Here is a 14,213-nt window from a genome sequence, read left to right as displayed (position 1 = left end):
AAAAGCCGCGTGTGTGTCTATCTATTAGAGAGTGACCTCGTCCACGCACATACACGAGCCGCTGTCTATATTTATCTTCTCATCCACAGGAAAAGAAACGAGCACCCGGCGCCACCCTAATAAACCCCTTTATCTAGACTGGAACCGGCCAGCCATCAATATACGTCAAGATATTGTATCCCAACTGCGCGTCCTATGCATCTTTTAGTAAGTTCTGCTTGCTTGCTCCAGCCCATTGCCGGATTCCCTTGAGGCATCAGCACCAGATGATTGGGATAGCCAAAACTTACATGGAAGTCATACCCGACTGTCTTATTCACTGTTCGAAGTTATTAGTCCTGGGTATGTAGCCCCGCAAGGGAACAGGAAAAACTCACGATAATGATAATAAAGCACATCCTCCTCCCCTCCCTTCCCATCCTCCTGCACCAAGATCCCCTGCCCGCCGGGCGCATACACCTCCCCGGTTGACGCGTAGACAATCTCGCCCCCGCCCGCAACCAGATCGATTCCATTCTTATCGACAAACGGACCCCGGGGACTCTTCGACCGGCCGACGCGGATACTATACCTATATACCCATCCATGAAACCATCAGTACAATTCCCATAGCCTGAAGCAGGAGCTAACCTCCCCGAAAGGGAAGAAATAGAGAGAATAGAGAGAAAAGAGAAAATGGAATACATACTCCAACCCCGCCTTGGGCAACTTCTCCGCTTGAAACCCACAGCACTTCCCCCAGCTGAACCAGAGATAATACCACGGCGCGCGGAAGGAGATGAAGGGCCCCTCCACGGGATGCATGCCCGTCGGGTCGCCGCAGAGCCCGTTGGACTTTTTGTTCGGGGGGTGGATGGCGCGCGGTTCGTGGGCGAGGTGGCGCACTTCGCTGTTGCCGGTGTAGTCGGTTGAGAGGAGGGTGGGTGTTAATGGAAGTTGCCAGATGCCGGTCCAGAAGGAGCCGAAGGTGATGTAGGCGTTATACTTGTCTGGGATTGTGTTGTCTGGGGGTTGGTTTTGGGTTGGGTCCTGAGGAGTGTGCTGCTTTTCTTGTTCTCTGGGTTGGCTCTCCCCTTCAGCTGCTGCCTCGGGAACCACCAAAACACTCACGTCAATCGCATTCGCGCGATCTAACGGATACAACGCACTCCCCTTCCCAACCCCGGACCGAACGATCGGGGTCTCCCCGTCCGTCCACGCCCCCGGGCCCGGGTGCGCTGCGGTTGCGACCCCGATGGCGCTGCGGCGGCACCCGCTGTGGCTGGTCGCGTAGTAGCAATAGTACGTGCCGTTGTGGTGGAGCACGGTCGGCGCCCAGGGGGCCTTGCGGTCGCCGATCGGCAGGCGGCTGTCTTGCGTGAGGACGGTGCCGACATGCTTCCACGGCCCGGCGAGGGAGGGGGCGGTGTGGATCGGGATGTGTGGGCCGGAGCCGTAGGCGTAGTATGTTCTTGTTTTCGAGTCGGGGGAAGCGTATGTGACGATGATGCTGGGGTCGTGGATGTGAAGGTCTGTTGGGTTGGTGGAGGGGTAGAGGGGAGGTGATGCTTCTGCTTCACCTTCGGCTTCGGCTTCAGGGCGGTGGTCGCTCGTGGTGGAATCGGCTTGGCTGCTAGCAGCTGTGTCGGTTGGGAATGGTGGCGTGGAGCGAAAGGAGCCGCGTAAGGTGTATAAGAGCAATAAAAGTACCGTCAAGACAGCCAGACTGCGGATGGTCTGGCGTACAGAGAAGCGCGAGAGGAACCGTGGTGGTGGTGGTCTATTGCTCCGCTCCTCGTCGAATTCCGAGTATGTCGAGCCCCTGCTTAAGAGGCGTGGCCGGGGGACGGTGGTGTTCATCTTGCAAGTTTATTGCACATTGCACTCATTGATCTTGAGCAGCAGCTGACGTGGTGCAGATCAGAATAGAACAGAGTCTGCACCTTAGTAACTGCTGCTGCTGATGCTGCTGGCTAGCTATATGTGCCAGGTGCAAGGTGCGACCCTGAATTGGCCGATATGCCACCGATGAACGCCAGACGGTGCAACAATCGAAACTGTAATGGTGGTAACTAGCTTAATGTGATCGAGTAATGCTAATTAAGCATTCTAGTCTCTCCCATCGGAGCACAGCATCTGCCGTGATGGTCAGCCTTTGTGTCGCCATTGGTTCTCGGGACAATTCCTGCACGTACCACATGGGTTGGTTGGACTTTTTTCTCGATCTGCACTGCCAGCGGGTGATCATTGCCAGACTTTGTGCATTGGGGCTACCAGACTACTCAGCAGTGGTGGTTGATGTTAACTCCAGTTCTGCAGGCCATGGGGAAAATAAGATTAATATAGTATAGTATTGCCCGAGCGGTGGAGCCGAATGCAACGAAGAGCATACTACGTAATTCCCATACAATCATCGCCATCCCTATTTCTAAATTGAACACCAACGCCCAGCGCTTCCAGTCGCAACGTAACTCTGCCCCAACCAACACCATGAACTACCGCACTTCAATTTTTTCCACCTCATCTTTCGCCTCTGTCCAAGTCTCCAAGTTCTTGCGCGCCCAGTCCAAGTGACACCGCGCATAGGCAACCTATTCACAACATTGTCAGCCGGATTTCTTCCCATTTCGATCCACTCAACCTACCATGTACCGACGAAGATCTATCTCTTTGTCTTTCTGGAAGCGTTTCAGATCCTGCAACACCCCGGCACTCGCATCTTTGACGTCTTTCTCCGACACCGTCAGAGCTTGTTCAAGCTGTAAACCATCAGTAACAATTCGTGCCATACATCGTGTGTCCAGACCTGTTGCAAACTCTCTTTCGTCTTCCCTATTTGGTCGCGACGGGTTCGCTCGGGATCCACATCCACAAACCCATGCACCGCATGGCTGATACGACCGAAAATCTTGTTGGCCACAAAGGTGCCACTAGACGTCTTGCGGTGCGCAGGCGGCGACGACGGCCCGAAGTCCGGACGGCGGTGGGCGGCGGCTTGGGGTGCGGAGGGATGGGAGCTGATTGACTCGCCATGCGTAGGGGGAAAGTCCGAGTCCACCGAGGCATTGTCCTCGTGGCTGCCAGGACGGCCCTCGGACTCAGGCCCCCCGGGAGCACTAGCGGCCGACGAGGTGGACAGAGATCGTTGAGTCCTTGTGGTGGTGCCCTGGGGGGAGGAGCGATTCAGGTATTGCTCGATCCGTTGAGCCTCTGTCTCACTGCGCTCGAGTGATTCGAGCAATGCTTTCTTCTTGGCCAATTCATCTCGGGTCATCTCCTCCTGCACGCGCTTCAGAACCCGATACCGCAACACGCTGCGCACCACGCTGGCGAATTGTGCGCTTTCCCGCATGGGCTCCGCGAAGCTAGCACTCAGGGCAGCCGACAGCTCCTCCGTCTCAATATAGGACGTGTCAGCTGCCTGGCCGACTCGTTCAATAGCCGCTGCCACGGTCGGGGATTGCTCCGACAAAGAGAAACCATTGTACCGTGCTCCAAGCTCCATTAGATCCGCCGATAAGGAGGACAGGTGAGCAAGAGTTCGACGGTTGACCTTTTCAATGTTACCCTGCAGAAGCAGCTCGAGCTCGCGGGTAGAGGCTTCGAAGTTGATGAAGTAAGGATCCAGCTCTTTCTCGCTCAATTTCCGAGACTCCGGTGGGAATCGGCCCAGCACTTCCTGATTGGGCGTATCGTTCGGGGTACCGGACGGCGCAGTGCCAGACGCCGACTTGAGCTTCGCCGAGGCCGAGGGCACTGGAAGCCAGGCATGAGCAGGGGTAGGGTTCGCGGGGTCGAGGGGAGGGGCTTTGAGGTTGTTTTTCGGAACCGAAGATGCGGGGTGGGAATGGAGGACTTCGCTCTGAGGCTATGATCAGTATGCATCACACGGGAGCGGCACAGCGGCAACCTACCCAGCTAACATTGGGGTCTAGGAACCTCCACCACACGCCATCTTCGCGAATCTCCTTCATTCGACGACACCGATTCAGAAACACGGCCAGCATTCGTTTCCGAAGATCGATGATTGCCGTGTCTTCCTTGGCTTTGGTGGGTTTGGCGGCGTAGTCTGCCATGGTGTGTTTCTCCGGAATGGGCGGAACGACGAGAGTAGGATGTAGGTTGACGAGGGTTTGACGGAGCGATGCGAATTCGGAATATCGTCTTCGAACCTCGAGATCCTGCATGTGATCAGCATTGATCGTAAATGACGAACAGTAGGCACTGCATACACCCGTGCGTATCGTATAGACGATGAAGCTGCCTCCGCCCTCGTGGTTCTTTCCCGCGTCGGTGATGAGGATCGGCATGTCGGGATTCTCGTACAAGATCTGCTCGATCCGGCTGTCGTAGACGCTCTTGCGCATGTACCCTTGACCGGTGTGCTGAGTGGTGTAGGCGCCGTGATCATCCTCATCGCTCAGGTCCTGCTGTTGCGACAGGAAATCGGGAGGGTCTTGGGTGGACGATCGGCTGGAGGGAGAGGGAGGGGTGTATTCGCGGTCGTAGAGAGCTTGGAGCAGGTTAGCGATGCGCGCAACAGCGATGGAAAATTAAGACAAGGAGTCTATACGAGGGGAGAGGTTGGCCGAGTGCAGAGACTCCGAGAGATGCGCCTCGGTGTCGAATGCGCCGTACGGGTTGTTATCCTCGTCGTTCCACATGGTGTTCCGGTGGGGGAGGGAGGCTGGTCAGCGCAGCCTTGCTATTCTTCAGCGAACAGAGAGAGGGACGAGGGTCATAGAATGCGAGATTGCTATTGCCAAGTAATTAAAAAGGCCTGAGCCAGCTTTCAGATAAATTGAACGGTAAGAGACAGGAGCAACGAGAGGGAAAGCGAAGAAGTAGCAGTTGGGATGGATGGAGTCGGCGGCAGGAAAGTCACCGCCTGGAGAGTCGCGGGGATCAAACGTCACTGACCGACTTCGGAGGGCCGCAGAGACCATTTCCGTCATACACCACTTATGTACTACGAGGTATTTCCATAGTAAGTACAGGATCCATCCCCCGAATCAGCCACTGGTCTTCCTTTACATACGACACAACTCACCACTGCCCCGCATCATCATTAGCCGTGTTATCATTGTTGCCGCCGTAGTAGTAGTTGTTGTTATTGTCGTGTTTGTTGATGTTGTCACCGTAGCCTGGCCATTCGTTTTTCGAACCAGCCTTACTCCCAGCTTTCGAATTCCTATTTTCTGCAAACACCTGCTGCAGCGAACTTCTCAGATCCTCCACCTTCTGTGTCCGGTTCGGATCTTGTGCGGGGGAAGTAGGCCACGGCTCTTGTTCCCAATTGTTTCCATGCTGGGGTGACGCAGGAGCAGCAGCGGGGGAAGGGTGGAAAGTAGCCGGAGGTTGATTATCCTGTTCATCATTATTGCCATTGGCGTACGCAAGCCAGTGAGTGTCATTGTTGTTGCGAGATTCCACCCTGCGCTCTGGTACGGGCTGCTGCGTCTGCTGATGATGCTGATGCTGCTCGACGCGCTCGTGTTGAGGCCATGAGGCAGGATTCTGTGTAGCCTGCTGCGGGGGTTTCGTCTGCTTTGAGGTGCGTCTACCGGGCTCTCGGACTCGCACCTCGACCCAGCGATTCTCGTCGGCTGCTCGGACGTTGGAACGGGTGAGAGTGACGAGTCGGTGCCCGTCTTCGCGGCGTCGCACTGACCGGTCACGGAAATGTCGGGACCACCAGACACTGAAGAGGTAGGCGCCGATGATGATGGTGAGGATGAGTGTGAGGAGGATGACGACAATCACGATATTGCCGGTCATTTGGGCTCCGGTTGTGTTGTGGATGCTGTGAGTCTCCTTAGCTGTACGAAGCTGGGAATATCCATGTGTGAACGTACGAGTAGATTAGCTATGTTGGGTGCAGTTGGAGGTCGAGCCACATTGTAGAAACACATGAGTGAACCCTGTTTTGTGATGAGTGAAAGGAAGGGTGAACATTGATCGAGTGGGGATTGCCATGGCAGTGAGCTAGGAAGCAATTATGAGAATTAGTTCGTGAAATCTCTTATTGGAAAGTCGTCGTTCGTGCAAGTGAATCGTTATTGATACAACCACCCAACACCCTCCGCTGTATTTTATCTAAACCTCTAAGCAACACGCTATCATAAGGAATCCAATGCCTCTTGAATCCGCGAGATCCAATCATCATGAATCAAAGATGTTTTGCCGTGCGCAAGCAAAGCCTGAAGCTTCTCCTTCAGCTCAGTGACGCGCTCCTGTCCCAAAAGTCCAGAGACGGCAGAATCCTTAGAGACCGCAACAGTCGCCAACCCAAGCAAACGTACGCCCAAGGTGAATGTTTCAGGCTTGGACGCCCAGCCCAACAGTCCGTCCTTTTCAGCGGGATTTGCAAAGACATCTCCAAAGCACGATAGCCCCTCCGACACCCATGTGTAAAGTGCCTGGATCGAGGCTTGGTCGTACGCCGCTTCCTTCAAGCGGACCAGCTGCGTGGTCCAAACATCAACTTCACGGACGTCGTCGATGAACAGATTCTGCTTCTCCTCCTCAAACAAGATTGTGCTTTCCTTGCGCAGGTTGGAAAGGGTCGTGGAGACAGGCACAAACTGAGCGGCGGAGGTACTGATCCGGGAGTCGGAGCCAACGATATAGGCGACAGCCTTCTTACGAAGGCGCTGCGAGTTGTGGTAACTTTGGGCGATGAAAGCGGACAGAAGCTCGCTAGCATTTGACGGTGACAGAGCGACGGCCTTGGACGGGGACACGGAAGAGTAGGAAAGAACCCAGGAAGCAGTTGGGGCGGCAAGATCACGCAGCTCTTCATCGTCGTCGTTCAGCATGTCGTAAAGAACCAGGTAAATATCCAGGAACGCCTTGTCGGTAAGTGGTGCCTTGCCTGCAGGACGCAGGATGCGGCCAAACGCTGACACAGAGAGCACCGCAGCGAGTCGCGTGGTGTACTCCTATGACTGATTAGTATGTGTGACCGAGGCGAATCGGGTTGAATCAACTTACTGTTTCTTCGCGCATCGCAAAGCGAAGGCGAGTTGTCCACTCATTGATGTCGTTCTCAGAGCTCTGGTTGTTCAGAGCAATAGACTTTGCAGCAAGTAAACTGCCATGCAGTTGTAGTTCAGCGTCAGACCTATCCCGGTTCCAGATGTGCTGGCTCGAGCCATGCTTTAGTTGGCCTTCCAATGCCCCCCATGGAAGATCAATCTGGGGAAGAGCTTCGTTGTGGAAGTCAAACACTGCTTGCAGCTTCGATGCCAAGCAGGAAATGGCGACCGCCTTGACCTCTTCAGGGTAGTCTCCGAGAATAACAGCAGAGTACAGACCGATCAACGTCTTTCCAAACTGCTCCCTCTGCCCGAAGATCTCTTGCACTCTTTCCAACAACCACTGGCCGGCATTGAGGTCGAAGTTCGATACCGTACGAACGAAGGGTTCAAGATCATTGACCTTGCCGGCGATAAGCATGTGCAGCATTGTGACCCACGAGATCGCCCGGCGGAGAAGGGACGAAGCACGGGTGGTGCTGAGAGATTTCCAGGATGGATGTGATGAGTCGAGTACGAAATCCAGGATATCCTGGAAGGCATATTTGACGGTCATAGAATCCATAGTCAAAGCCACCGTGTCTGCGATGCTGATTAGCTATGTTTGATATGTGTAAGTGGCAACAAGCTTACGTTCAGAGCCCGAATCGATGCTCTTCTCTACCGTATCACTCAAAATCTCCAGAAGCGTGGTCGCAATGAATGGAGACTCCGCAAGAGGGAATGATGCGGCGAAGACATCCCGTAGCGTGGAACAAACTCGATCGATGTTCTCTATGCACGATTAGCATAAGGCATGAGAACCACATACGCGCAATAACATACCGTTCCAAAAAGCGTCCGAGCTAGATGCAAATCGACGGAGAGAGTATTTGATGCACAACGCTTCGCCATGGAGGTAATCCTGCGTCTTGGTATCTCGCTCAACACTTAGTAAGGTCTTGATGTTGGTCAATATATCCGCGCGATGCAGCAAAGACGCGTAGACCCGAGCCGCATGCTCCCTGATACCCCAAACGGGACTCTTGAGCTGTACGCGGACTAGGCCCCGCAAGATCTCGTCTTCCACGCCAGTCACATAAGGTACCTTCTCGGCAATCAGCTCCAAGGCCGGGAAAACACGTTCGGTGACCATCGCCGTGTCGCTTTGATCAGTAGAATTATTCTTCTCAGACGGATTCAGGAGAGTGGGTAGAAGTTCAAACAAGCCAGGATACTTCTGAAAGGAGACTCTGGCGCCGGGCTCAGATCCAGATTCACCACCAAATCCCAGCCCGGTGCCGGTGCGACACATGCGTGTCAAGAGAGCCCGAAACAACATGAGACCAGAGTTGCGGAGAGCCCATCTGCAATTGTCAGACACCTATGACTCGATACTTGAGAAGGGACACTCACATGGGAGAACCAAGACGCTCAGCCGACAAATGCAACGCAGGCATGATGAAGGGTTCAGTATGAGGGCCGAGCTTGGTGTTGGTGAAAATGTCTTTGAGACAGTTCATAGCATGGACCTGAGGCAATGGGGTGTCTTGTCTAGTTTTGTCTTGTTCTGCAGGGAGGTGGGAAATATCGTGGAGCTCTTGTATAACCTGCTGGAAGAGTGGCCCGCCTGGCTTCGACGACAGGATTCCCACAACCAGCGCGGGAAGACCAGCTGAACGACGCGTGAGCTTGGATGCCGATTCGAAGATAGTTTTCTTGGCCTCCTATGGGAAATGGTGAGCATGACATTGACTCCAATAGACCAAGACCAGATATTACCTGATAGAATCGATGAGGCAACTCAGATATCGCTGGATCGCTCGATTGGGCGCAGCGTTGGCAGCAGGTCGCGAACGTCTGCGACACCGTCGAGAATGCACCTCTGTGTCGGAGCTCAGCCAGCTGGACAAAGCTGAGACTTCCCAAGTTGTCGAAATGTTGTTCGGTTAATCCATTGTCACCTGGGGGGCTGTACGATTTGTTGGAGAGTGTGGCATGAAGGAGGAGACTGTACAAGTCAGAATCGTGCCTCAAGCCATCAAAGAAACCCATACCTTGATTCGCGAAGTGCGCGCCAAGAATAGGAAAGAATGTCCTTGGGCCCGACACCTAAATCCTCAATTGGCTCGTCCGTATGACCCTCTGGAGAGTCGATGCACAGGACAGGCCGAACTTCATTCCAAATCCGGTCACAGACGTGCACGATCCTGACGTGGTACCTCCTCCACTTGTCATAGTTTGTGGTCTTATCGGATACCAACGAATAGAAATTTGGTGTTGCGACAATATACCTGGATCTTGAATTAGCTAGAAACCGGCCAAGATAGGCAGATATAATTCACCTTAGCGCCGAGATGTGGCCGTGCAGAGGCGCATCACGCATAGAGGAGTTGAAAAGACCGCCCGCGGAGGAGAGTTTCTGCTCTAGCTTGGTTAGGAGATACTCGACCACTGTGGACTTGGCTTCCCACCACGGTGCAGAAGTGGGTTTATCTTCCAAGGCTGCAGAGCAAAAGAGTATGTGGTAAAGACGAGCAACAGTATCTGCATAATCAGCCCTGCTAGTGTTGCTTGCCAGCTGTTCTGCCTTTGACAAACCATCAATGATTTGAGGTTCGCCTGTCTGCAGATCGCCCTGCGGTTGCGAGTCGATGCTGAAAAGAACTTCCCGCGGGAACAAGTTCAGCAGATAAAGAGACGTCGCGCGCACTTCCTCAAATGGGTCAAGTAGAAGGTCGACCAGTAGCCGGAGCAAAGTGGGCTCGAAAATGTTCATATTGCAGGCCCAACGAGATTTGTTGTTATCCGTAGCGCTGAATCGTGAATCCAGCCCGGATTCGATAAAGAAAATGAGGGTTTTCAGCGCAGCAATATGGCGTGGGTATGAAGCCGTGGGTCGTAAGTCAGCCTTGAGGAAGCTGAAGTACTCAGCCAAGCATTTCCCGGTGACAGAGGTACCGGAAAAGTCATGCTGAGTGCTTTTCTTTGCGGCGGCCTTCTCACCCTTCAATCTGTCTTGATCCTCCAGAATTCCACCTTTCAAACGGACAACCAGTTTACGAATCAGGCTCAATACCTCTCCTCTTGAATAAGACTCCGATTCGCAGTGCAGAGATGGCAGTCCGTTCACGATGGCCCTCATCGTGGCGGATGAGACGGCCTTGGTCGACGAGGGTGCACTAATCAACAACGACAAAGTCGCTATCCTGATGGTCATATCATGGTGGAAAAGAAATTGTCCAATCACCTCACTCTTCAACACAAGGGCGCGGTCGGCGTCAGCAGCGGTGGAGCTGGGCTTGCCAGCATAATCTGTGAACGGTGAGCGAGGACATGGGGACATGGAAAAAGATGTGGACTTACGATCTTCATGAACGAGTCCAATCTTCTTGCCTACCTGCAAAGAAGCAAACAAGACCATGAAATCGGCGATAGGGGCATCGCTCATGTCACCAGCGAGCAGACTTTGAAGAGGAAACTTCTCGATGAAATCTCTAAAACCGTTTGCGTCTACCTCGAAACAAGGCTGCAGAATGTAATTCGACATGTACTCCAGATCATCAAGAGTTCTCAGTGTGACATGTCGAACAGGTGCCACCCAGATGGAAAGCAGGTGACTAAGTCCCGGTGTAGCCTTGATCTTCTGAAGGAAAGCTGCCATGAGATCACCAGACGAGGCTGCAAGCTCCGGTTTGGTGGCGCGTGCCAATAAGCCGAGGATAAAAATCTCAACTGTCGTTCTCGATGTGTCTTGTCCTGCGGCACTGTGGATGTAGGGCAAGACGTCAATCGAAAGAGCCTCGCAATCAGCCTGGTACATAGCGATCCAGCTTTCTTGGTTTGTATGGAGCCACTGGTCGAGGATTGAGATTAGCTCTGAAGGGGCAATTGCATTCTTGCGAACGATCATCTCCAGCGAGGCGAAAGAAGCTTTGAGACGAGCGCGAGGTTCGCCTAGTAGGATACTAGGGATCGTGAGCTCGACGATTTTCTTTTGAAGTGAGCTTCTATCAAATTGCTTGCGGGTCTTAGCCAGGAGCAGGACCAAGGACTCCATGACCTGCTTCATGGGCTTAGGCTTGGCATCTTTGTATCGAGTCATAAAGACCTCGAAGACAGACAACCAGGTCTCGTCGGAATACACAAGTTGCCTTGTGGAGTCATGATGGGAAACAAGAGCAGCATCTAAGAAGGCGCTGAGCGCATTACAAGCGGCGGTGGTATGAGAATGCGACAGAGATGCAGTTGAATAAGTGTCTAATAGATTATGATAGACCCGGCTCACTTTCCTTTTATGGATGTTAGGACGTAATTCACACACACGAAGCACAAGGCACTATTAAAGGCAAAATAGACGCAATAGTGGACGACATGAATAGAGGTCTTACTCGGTGTCATCGCATGCCTGAGTGAATTTCACCAAGGCACCCTTGCCGATCTGCTTGAGGGTGTCTTCCGGCAAGATGTGCATCTGCTGCGCGATGGGCTCCATCTCTATGAGTGCGGCGGCCATTGGGCCCGCAGAATTTGCTTTCCCTTCCATGGACAGTCTTCTAAGGAGATCGCATATCCGGGCAAATGCAACCACCTCCGACAAAGACAATTCAACTTCAAATCTAGATAATATTATCGATTATCTCGATCCCCGCGTTCCTGAGCAAATGACTTTTTTGCCTCTGGTGGATTTTCGAGAGCGGGTCTCCGAATCCAGCTTAGCGTCGGTATAACCATTTTTCCATTCCCGTCTTTTTCCCGGGCGAAAATCAAAAAGTTCCGGAAGGGAAGGCGGTGGAAGGCGGATGAAGGTTGGTTTTGAGGAGTGGAATTCCGTCACGCCGAGTCACGGGGCTGAAGTTTTTGTATCCGCAAGTTCACCAATCTGTCAGAAGCTCAGTCGAGTTCTTCCTCGCGACCAAAAGACCTTCCTCCCTCCCAGCCAAGTACTACCCCACTGGCCAGTGACTCCTTTTCTCTCTCCTTCCCTTTTCGTCTTCTTCATCTTCTGTATTCTTTATAATATATTCACCGTCCCCCGCTCCAAACATGTCTATCTGGGATTCGCTCAGTGGTCGCAAACAGGACAAGGGTCCCGGCGCCTTCGATCCTACTACTGCGCAAGATGCTACCTCTTTCCTCTCCGAAATCTCCATTCCCGATCCTACTCAGCTTCATCCTCTTGCTGGCTTGAACCAAGATACCCTCGACTACATCTCCCTCGAAGACTCCGCCCTCGATCAACTGCCCGGTGACCGCTCGGTGCTGCCCTCCCGCGGATGGTCCGACGATCTCTGTTACGGAACTGGTACCACCTATCTTGCTGGCTTGACAATCGGAGGTGCATGGGGTCTGGCGGAGGGTCTCAGGAAGACACCGGTAACGGCACCCCCGAAGATCCGCCTCAACGGTGTCCTGAACTCGATCACAAGAAGAGGACCCTTCCTCGGAAACTCGGCCGGTGTGGTGGCGATGGTATACAACGGCTTCAACTCAGGTCTCGGATATGCCCGTGGAAAACACGACGCGGCCAACAGCATTGTCGCCGGTGCTTTGAGTGGTATGGTGTTCAAGAGTACTCGCGGCTTGAAGCCCATGCTCATCTCCGGCGGCATTGTGGCCGGTATCGCGGGAACTTGGGCTGTACGTGTCCGCCATTACAACTCACATGTTTTGCTCAAATTACTAATGATCCTATAGGTGGCAAGGAAGGCATTCCTGTAGACGCCCGACCAGTCTATCCACTTGTATTTTAGCAACTCGAGCCGAGACGACGACTTTGATCCGATCATGCGTTCGAGAATCCATATGATGTGTATGGCCTGTTTTCACCAAAGCGGGAGAGGTTGATTTTGTTGCTTCACTTCTATTTGTTCACGTTGTATTAGAACGGTTTCCCTTTTTTCCATCGCCCTTTTCTTTTTTTTTTTTCTTTTTTTTTATTTTGTCTTACAGATCTCTTCCCTCTGGCGCACAAAGCATCTTTCTCGCATTATCCATGGGTTTGGACCGGCATGGAAATGGATTTTTGTTTGTTCACTCTCTGTACATATAACGCTCTTCACTGGATTTGTGGTTCTTGCGGGCGAAACTGTTGCAGGTACCATTTCGTCTTTTCAAGTAACCCTAATGTTACCAGTTCGCAATAAAATGAATGGGACTAATAGCGACTGAAGACCATGTGCTCTATGATTTAGGATTAGCGTCCCTCTCCCATGGCGCCGTATGCTTTCAGTCTTTTCAGTTGGGTCTGTATGGGCGTTACCCCAAGCTCAGGTACCTGCGTCAGGCAGACAATATTCTACTGTCCGAATAAGCTTCGATGAAAAGTTACTACCCACGAGATACGACAGATTTGATAATTTCCGGACTTGGGTCTGATCTACTTTCAATGAACTCCTATGTCTTTAGCCAGTGCATTTGGGTGTGTCGCAATGGGATACTTACAGTATATGCCCAGCCCGAGTTGCGCTCCTGAAGATATGCTGTATCCGGCCCTCGTTGGCTCTCGTCCTTGGCTATCTGCGATATCTTGTTTTCTGCCACATTATCGACTCCAGGCTGGTCGAGCACGGTTTGCTCGAGCTCCTGCAAAGCATTTGCAAGTTTCTTCTCGTATTCAAAGTCCGGATTGCGTCGGAACGGGGAGATTTACAGGAATCGGGCTCTGTTCTCGTTTCGACCTGTTGCTCTGAATGCTTGTTGGTTGGCGTGAAGGTTGAGACTAGGAAGAAGAGAGCAGAGAAGCCAGGCCAGAATTACCAATGCGAACAACGTCAGTCGGCGGGTAGATGCCAATGTATAGACAGATTTTGTAAGTCGTATAAAGCCCATCTTGATAAGACTGGGGGAAGCCCCCTAGCGCCTCCCATGGTAAGTCTGATAATATGTGCTCCCGATAGGTGCCTGGCGAATAGAGAATTAGACGAAGCATGCTCCAGTGCACATTAAGAGTAAGTGCAGATGTCTCAGGGTCCAGGTGCGGAGATGGTGGCCTCATAGCCTCACGCGCCCCACGGTCCAAGTTGAAGAGATCCACTTAGGGCATCCCAAGTGCCAGCGATCGACCAACAACGGGCACAGTCATGTTGCAATGCCAGCTGTACTTGCTAGACTGAGAACTTAAGCTTAATGGCTCTGATGCTAGACGCTGAAATTCATGGACATCTTGGCCAGAAGCGTACCTCTTCTTCCCACAACATATAAACCCGTAGTCCATCA

At 52.7% G+C, this 14,213-nt stretch overlaps 5 protein-coding genes across 5 annotated transcripts; 1 reads left to right on the top strand and 4 right to left on the bottom strand.

Annotated features, from left to right (window-relative positions):
- Nucleotides 1–81: 81 nt before the first annotated feature.
- Nucleotides 82–2,256, bottom strand: BP01DRAFT_388232 (Arabinanase/levansucrase/invertase). The gene is made up of 5 exons (XM_025577805.1): nucleotides 2,175–2,256; nucleotides 689–2,115; nucleotides 378–571; nucleotides 291–319; nucleotides 82–193 (listed from the first exon to the last, which is right to left on the bottom strand). Exons 2-5 carry the CDS (start codon nucleotides 1,837–1,839, stop codon nucleotides 134–136), a joined length of 1,434 nt encoding a protein of 477 aa, XP_025435129.1. The 5' UTR covers nucleotides 1,840–2,115; nucleotides 2,175–2,256; the 3' UTR covers nucleotides 82–133.
- Nucleotides 2,257–2,331: 75 nt separating this feature from the next.
- On the bottom strand, nucleotides 2,332–4,845 carry BP01DRAFT_310506 (PX and BAR domain-containing protein). The gene is made up of 6 exons (XM_025572420.1): nucleotides 4,553–4,845; nucleotides 4,212–4,492; nucleotides 3,894–4,160; nucleotides 2,786–3,841; nucleotides 2,625–2,738; nucleotides 2,332–2,570 (listed from the first exon to the last, which is right to left on the bottom strand). The coding sequence occupies exons 1-6, from the start codon at nucleotides 4,641–4,643 to the stop codon at nucleotides 2,475–2,477; spliced, it is 1,905 nt and encodes a 634-aa protein (XP_025435128.1). The 5' UTR covers nucleotides 4,644–4,845; the 3' UTR covers nucleotides 2,332–2,474.
- A 180-nt stretch (nucleotides 4,846–5,025) lies between these two features.
- BP01DRAFT_400385 (uncharacterized protein) lies at nucleotides 5,026–5,990 on the bottom strand (the record flags this gene model as incomplete). Its single annotated transcript, XM_025578580.1, has 1 exon — nucleotides 5,026–5,990. The coding sequence occupies exon 1, from the start codon at nucleotides 5,755–5,757 to the stop codon at nucleotides 5,026–5,028; it is 732 nt and encodes a 243-aa protein (XP_025435127.1). The 5' UTR covers nucleotides 5,758–5,990.
- Nucleotides 5,903–11,637, bottom strand: BP01DRAFT_352664 (THADA/TRM732 family protein). The gene is made up of 10 exons (XM_025573993.1): nucleotides 11,387–11,637; nucleotides 10,362–11,287; nucleotides 9,341–10,310; nucleotides 9,053–9,289; nucleotides 8,778–9,006; nucleotides 8,412–8,722; nucleotides 7,842–8,362; nucleotides 7,650–7,790; nucleotides 6,973–7,598; nucleotides 5,903–6,920 (listed from the first exon to the last, which is right to left on the bottom strand). Exons 1-10 carry the CDS (start codon nucleotides 11,509–11,511, stop codon nucleotides 6,099–6,101), a joined length of 4,908 nt encoding a protein of 1,635 aa, XP_025435126.1. The 5' UTR covers nucleotides 11,512–11,637; the 3' UTR covers nucleotides 5,903–6,098.
- Nucleotides 11,638–11,870: 233 nt separating this feature from the next.
- BP01DRAFT_310500 (protein transporter TIM23) lies at nucleotides 11,871–13,153 on the top strand. The gene is made up of 2 exons (XM_025572419.1): nucleotides 11,871–12,635; nucleotides 12,693–13,153. The coding sequence occupies exons 1-2, from the start codon at nucleotides 12,042–12,044 to the stop codon at nucleotides 12,714–12,716; spliced, it is 618 nt and encodes a 205-aa protein (XP_025435125.1). The 5' UTR covers nucleotides 11,871–12,041; the 3' UTR covers nucleotides 12,717–13,153.
- Nucleotides 13,154–14,213: the final 1,060 nt, after the last annotated feature.

The sequence above is a fragment of the Aspergillus saccharolyticus genome, assembly GCF_003184585.1.
Source record: "Aspergillus saccharolyticus JOP 1030-1 unplaced genomic scaffold BP01scaffold_2, whole genome shotgun sequence".
Classification (NCBI taxonomy): domain Eukaryota; kingdom Fungi; phylum Ascomycota; class Eurotiomycetes; order Eurotiales; family Aspergillaceae; genus Aspergillus; species Aspergillus saccharolyticus.
This window is presented reverse-complemented; position numbering and strand designations above follow the sequence as displayed.